At 55.7% G+C, this 5,753-nt stretch overlaps 1 protein-coding gene across 1 annotated transcript; it reads right to left on the bottom strand.

Annotated features, from left to right (window-relative positions):
• Window positions 1-137: 137 nt before the first annotated feature.
• Window positions 138-932, bottom strand: CSUI_011352 (uncharacterized protein; the record flags this gene model as incomplete). Its single annotated transcript, XM_068071451.1, has 1 exon — window positions 138-932. A coding segment is annotated over one exon (795 nt), but the record flags the coding sequence as incomplete, so codon positions are not given.
• Between the last annotated feature and the right edge of the window lie 4,821 nt (window positions 933-5,753).

Here is a 5,753-nt window from a genome sequence, read left to right as displayed (position 1 = left end):
CTGCCATTCGCCTCCTCTACAGGCGGTAGGACGCGACCCACATCCTTACCCACCTCACTAGAGCCATCGGTGGCTTCCCCGTGTCTCCCCGCGACATTTGCTTCTTGAGTGCCAGGCGGGTCAGTTCGAGTCTCACCAGCTGCGTGTTCAACCGGAAACGGATCGGCTGGCGGAGCATTGTCAGCTGGGAGAGCGTGGGCAGCTGCAACAGCATTGTCAGCCGCAGCACTGAGTACGGGAGTATCATTGTCACTATGTCTCTTTTTCTTTCTTCGCCTCTTCGTTCTCTTCTTGTTTTCCTTGCTCACACGACCCGCATTCTCTCCTGGCGGTGCCGGTTGTTTGGGAGGCGTAGCGTCCAGGTCAGCATCTGAACCAGCATCAGCAGGGGACGCGACAAAAGCCCTGGGACCTGCTGGCTTCTGTGTTTGCTCGATATTGCCGTCGTGAGACGGCGGAGGTTCTATTGGTCCATGAGATCGCGCCGACAACCATGCACCAGTTCCCGGGTCTCCAGGCAAAGCATCTTTGCGCTCATGCCCTTCTGCCTTGGATCGTCGCTTTGACTTCTTTTCCTGATCCTTGTCCTCTTGCTTCTCCGGAGCGTCCCCAACGGCCTTACCGCCCTCACCACTTCCTTTCGCTTCCACGTCACCGTCTCTTAGTAGATCCGCTAAACGACGGTGTCCGCGCCAGCCTACTGGATACTTCGAAATTGCTCCCTTCCTCTTTCCCTCATCAATCTCGCCTGGATACTCTAAGAGCTGGCGGAAATCAACCGCAGATAAGTTGAATGCAGCGCTTTCTTCGGCAGAAGCAAAAGAGCAGGGGACGAGGAAGGATTGAAGTCGAAGAAGACATATTAAACAGGCTACGTACACCGTACGACTTGTCGAGCAGAAGCTACGAAGTCTGGAGACGTATGAATGCATTCTTTCTGTACAAGGAAAGGAAGAGAATGTGTCAGCAGCATGATCCCTTCTTGCCATTTTCTAGTTTGACTGAATTATCTCTGGGTGCCCTCATTATGAATAATCACGTGCAACTGCCTGCCGGTACACGGACACGTATGTTCACCGTTTCATCGTCCCCTTCTTCGTTGTTCTAGGGGGCTGCCATACCCGCTACTTTCCGTGTACAACGTCTTTGTACAGGCGCGAGCCTTGCCTAGGGTTCTACGGAACCATGCCCGAAGGTTTGTCAGAATACGGCCTCTCTTGAATGCCGAACGAGGTGGCGAGACTAGGAAATTCCGGGTGGGCACACTACTCAAAGGCAACAACAACTTGTTCTCAGAGAGAAAGAAGAATAGCTGCTCCAGCGTAGTGCTGGCTGTTGCATACAGCAGAAGACTGCAGACTGTTTCCTTACCTTCTGAAGAGGCAAGCAAATTCTCCGGATACGCGGCCTGGTGTCTAGTGTGAGTAAGGAAAGGCTACCATGATATCAGAAGGAAAGATGGACTGAGTGGGCAGGAAGAAGCGTTGTCACTCGATATTGTCGTCATTGGTCCGCCGATTCTCCTTGCAGCAGGCGAAAAGGTCACGGCGTGTGGCAGAACAACCCGAGGGACGGTAGAAGTCTTGCTAGTAGAAAAGTCGAAAGTTTACACGGCGGAAAAGTATGCCGGCCTAGACCTGAGAAAGGTTCAACGACCTCACTTGCTCATAACACCGGAGGATGCAGATGTCTCTTCCAGGAGCCGGCCCCGGGGCATCGAAACGATCATCGTCGGAAAGCAGTGGCAGCGGCGTTGACGAAAGCAATGGGATATAAAGAGTGAATGCGTCGGAAACACTGGTGGCTGCAGAAAGTGTAAAGAAAAAAAAAATATCGCGGTCTGCGAGATATCTCTCTTTTTTCAAGGGCGCCGTAGCCTGACTGCCGCGACTGTACTACCCTGCTCTGATCACCACGCACAAATCGTAAAACGGAGCACGAGGAAAGAAAAAAGGAAGAAACCTTGTTCTTGTTTTCATACATGGATCCTTCGTGAAGACCACGGAAGGGCTAGACTCCCCGACGATACAAATCATACTCCGACGCCATTCAAAGTGACCGGAACATTAGTTCGCGTAGACTCTGGACACAGCAGTACTACAACTGCGGGCAGTAAAGGCTAGACTCTAGTGCCGCCGTACGGGCCCACCCGTTGTACCACGCAGGCACCATGAACAGGCTCGTGTAGAGTCGGTGAGGGCGGGCGCGCACAGGTCGGAGCCATGAGAGGGATCATCATCTCGGCTTCGATCGAGAAGAGCTGCTGCCGTGTGTTCTTCCTATGTCTTGAAGCGAATGGAAAGGTATTTGTCATTCGTATTCTCTTCTCTACAGGCCCTTGCGACCGCGAGTGAAACACGGCCTTCCCTCGTTCCGCGACTGTAGCAGACATCGAAGGCAGGAAAACCAAAGGGTAGCCGAACGACGGCTTCGATAACTGGCACACCCCGCGGCGCCGGCACCTCGAAGGCGGCTTTCTTTGCCCTTCGGCAGGCTGCCAATAGGACCAGCGATTCTATAAGTGTAGTCTCCGGGGATGACGGGACCGCGTCTGTAGCACTTTCGAAGTAGGGAGGAGACGCAATCCGTACGGAGGTCAGTACTTCCGCTTCCGTGGTTGCCTAGAGGACTTGGATGTTATATGCTCTAGTAATACTACTGTTTCCCTCAACGCTCGCCTGCACCTGGGACGCAGATGACCAGGGATGTGGGCGCCGTCTCCGAAGTAGACCACACTTTCGGAGCATAACATGCCCGCGGCCGGCAGATCCATGGGAGCACCCACGTACCAGGCAGGCGTTGTAAGAGACGGTGGAACCAAGTGCGCGACATCTTTCTTTTCCTTGTCGTAGCCGGAGCGGTCCCTGGTGAGCTAGTGCTCGAAGACTCCGAGCCGGGCTGCTGTAGCGCGGCGATGCACGTCCTCCCATCCGCCTTGCGACCCGTGTCGTGTTACATACGATCCACGCAGGCTCCGGCGTGTTCATGGGTGCTAGGCCGCGAGCGTGCTACCACATCACCGAACCTTACAGCTACGAACACAGTCCGGATTTCAAGGAAGGAAGAGACGTCACTCGAGGAAGCAAATAAGAGACCAGGGTTCACATGCCCTTGTGAGGGCCGTAGACGTACCCTATTGTTGTTGTTGCTCCATTAATGGGAAGTGAGAAGCGTGAGGCTTCGTGTCCTTTGGAGCCATCGCCGTCAGGATGTCTGGTCGCCGCGGCGCGTTTCTGCTCAGTGTCGGCTTAGTTTACGCAGCAAAACGTATCTACCCTCGGGCCAGCTTACAGTCCGAATGCTGGGAAAAAGTCAGGTCGAAACTAAGATCCACGTGGTGGCGCATGTTCACGCGTGCAAAGCGGGGGCTAGAAACGCCCTCGTTGTCGGCAAGATCTCGAGGGTTCATCATCCTCCGGATACAGCGTCAGAAGATCACGGCGTTGACCGCTCTCAGGGTACCCGCTGGGGCTGCCACCAGACCTTCGTTGGGCACGCGTAAGCTGGGGGCACCCGCTTCGCCGGCAGGACCATGGTTTTCGTGTCATTCCTGTACTGTCCATTTTCTTCGTTTGTTTCCCCCAACCCTAGCGATGCTGAAAAAAAACCGGGCGACCAAGGCTCACGGAGTGACGGTTCCACGTTCTCTAGGAGGGGTCGAAGTTCCAGAGCGGGACAATTGAGCTCATCGTTGACAGCTGTCGCTGACGGTTGGGAGCCAGCTGAGTGAGCAAGAAGGAGCTGGCAAACTTGTTGGGAACGAGTCAATGTGCCATCGGCGAGTCCAATAGCACGATCGGAGAACGACGGTAGGACTCGACGCATCTTGGTAGCAGCCTGGCTCTCCTGGAAAACAGCCCTACACGCCAACAGCGTGCCTCTGCCATACACCGATCGGGAAGAGAGAAAGAAACGGAAGCGGTGGAATGAGTTTGAGCCCTGGTCATATCGACGGTATGACTCTATTCCACGGGTGTAAAGTCCGTCAGGCATCTAACTGTGTATTCCGTCCGCGGCGTCCTGTCGTCACTGGTGGGGGGGTTGCACTGCGATGACGGTTTCACACCTCTCGGCGGTTCTGTAACTTGGTCTTTTTCTTGCCTCAGACGCCTCCCTGGAGTGCGGCCAGTCTTGGCTGTGGCTGTCAGCTGGCGGGGCTTGCGTGCTAAGGCGTGGTGGCTCAGCACGGCACCGGTACTTTGTCTGATTGCCCCCCTTCGCTGTTAGCTTCGGGGTAGGGGCGCCGGCTCTCGTAGGGAAGAGTGCGCGAGGTGTCATATGGCAGTCAGTGATGAGCAGCTCGCTTTGTGCCAACTCCGTGCGCGGTTTCACGCGGTGAGCACCAGCATCTCGCAAAAAAACATGCTGGGCTAGCCCTTGTGTCCAAGAGGCTCAGGCGAGTGGGGACAGGCTCAGAGCCTCTTCGGAGGGCGTCATCTCACAAAGGGCTCGTTGCTGGGCCAGTCGCAGCTGGCGCCTGTCTCTTCCGGGGTGGTCGGCCCCGGGCGAGACCAGACTCCCGTGTGGTCGCCCTTCTGAGAACGTGATGCCGAGCTTGCCATCGGTCGCTGCACAGCTCAGCCTTGACGGTGCCCGACAACCCGAGCAATCGCACCATTTTACATTTCTGTGTAAGAAGGCTGCCGTGGAGGACACGAAACAGCCGGCTAACGATAGCTCAACTCCCGCCCTCGACTATACCTACGGGGCTTCCGGCTACGATAGCAGTCATGAGATTCCCGACCGTCTCTTGTTTCGAGCGCGAAAGGCTAAGTAGTTACTGTGAACACGCTAGCAAACACCAGCTTTTCCTGGCGGGGAGCGGTACCACATGGCGCCGCCCACTCAGCGATGCTGGCTCAGCTTCACCCAGTTGTTCGTCTCGCTAGGAACCTTCCGTCTTGCTTCGTCCATTTTTCCACTATTGCTGGGGACGGTACCCTGGAAATCTGTATCTCGTCCCTGTCTTCTGTGCTTGGGACTGGCAGGGGACCGCTGCACTATATGGAAGATTGGGTTCATGGTTGCGTGTAGACTTGTTTGGGTTAATCCTCTCGGTCTTGTGCTCCCTCAGTTTCCAGGCGCAGCAGCTTCTGATTTGCTGTCGCCCTTAGTTTCCGTTTTGACTACAGGTACACTGCCTGTACTCGGTCTGTGTACGTTCTGCGGTTTTCTCTTGCAGTCCGAGTCTCCGTTACCTTTCATGGCACTTGCGTCATGTCGGTTACCTGTGCATCTGTCCTGTCCCCGCTTTGGGGCCGGGAGTCGCCAAGCGAGCCGGCTCCTTAGCTGCCGGGTGGTTGGTTCTTCCCATCGAATGAGCAAGGCCCTACGTCTCGCGAGGGCGCGCATGAGATTTTGAGGGGAGAACAGTCACGTCACTACGCAGATCCCTACGCGGCGGGGAGCGCTGCGGGCAGCGCTTGCCCGTGCTGGGAGACACGAACTCCCACAAGTGGGGCCGCAGGATTCAAACAGGTGACAGTAGAAGCAGCATGAGAGGCGACTTCTGAAAATCATTACTTGGCACAGGGACCCGGACAGACATTACTCACGTTTTTCTTCGGCCGGACGGCCTGGGTAAATGGATCGTCTCCGTTTCGGTAGCAGGCCGTGCTCAAAAGACCCAGGACCTGGCGTTGCGAGCGCCCTTCAGCCCAGAACAACCCTTCTCCAGGAGATGCGGAGATGTCTTCTTCTGGCAAGTCTATAGCGGTGAACCCACGCCAAGCCAGAAGAAGACATCTCCGCAT

Source organism: Cystoisospora suis (genome assembly GCF_002600585.1).
Source record: "Cystoisospora suis strain Wien I chromosome Unknown contig_10981, whole genome shotgun sequence".
NCBI classification, from domain to species: Eukaryota; Apicomplexa; class Conoidasida; order Eucoccidiorida; family Sarcocystidae; genus Cystoisospora; species Cystoisospora suis.
Note: the sequence above shows the minus strand (reverse complement) of the source record. Positions and strands in the feature narration are given on the sequence as shown.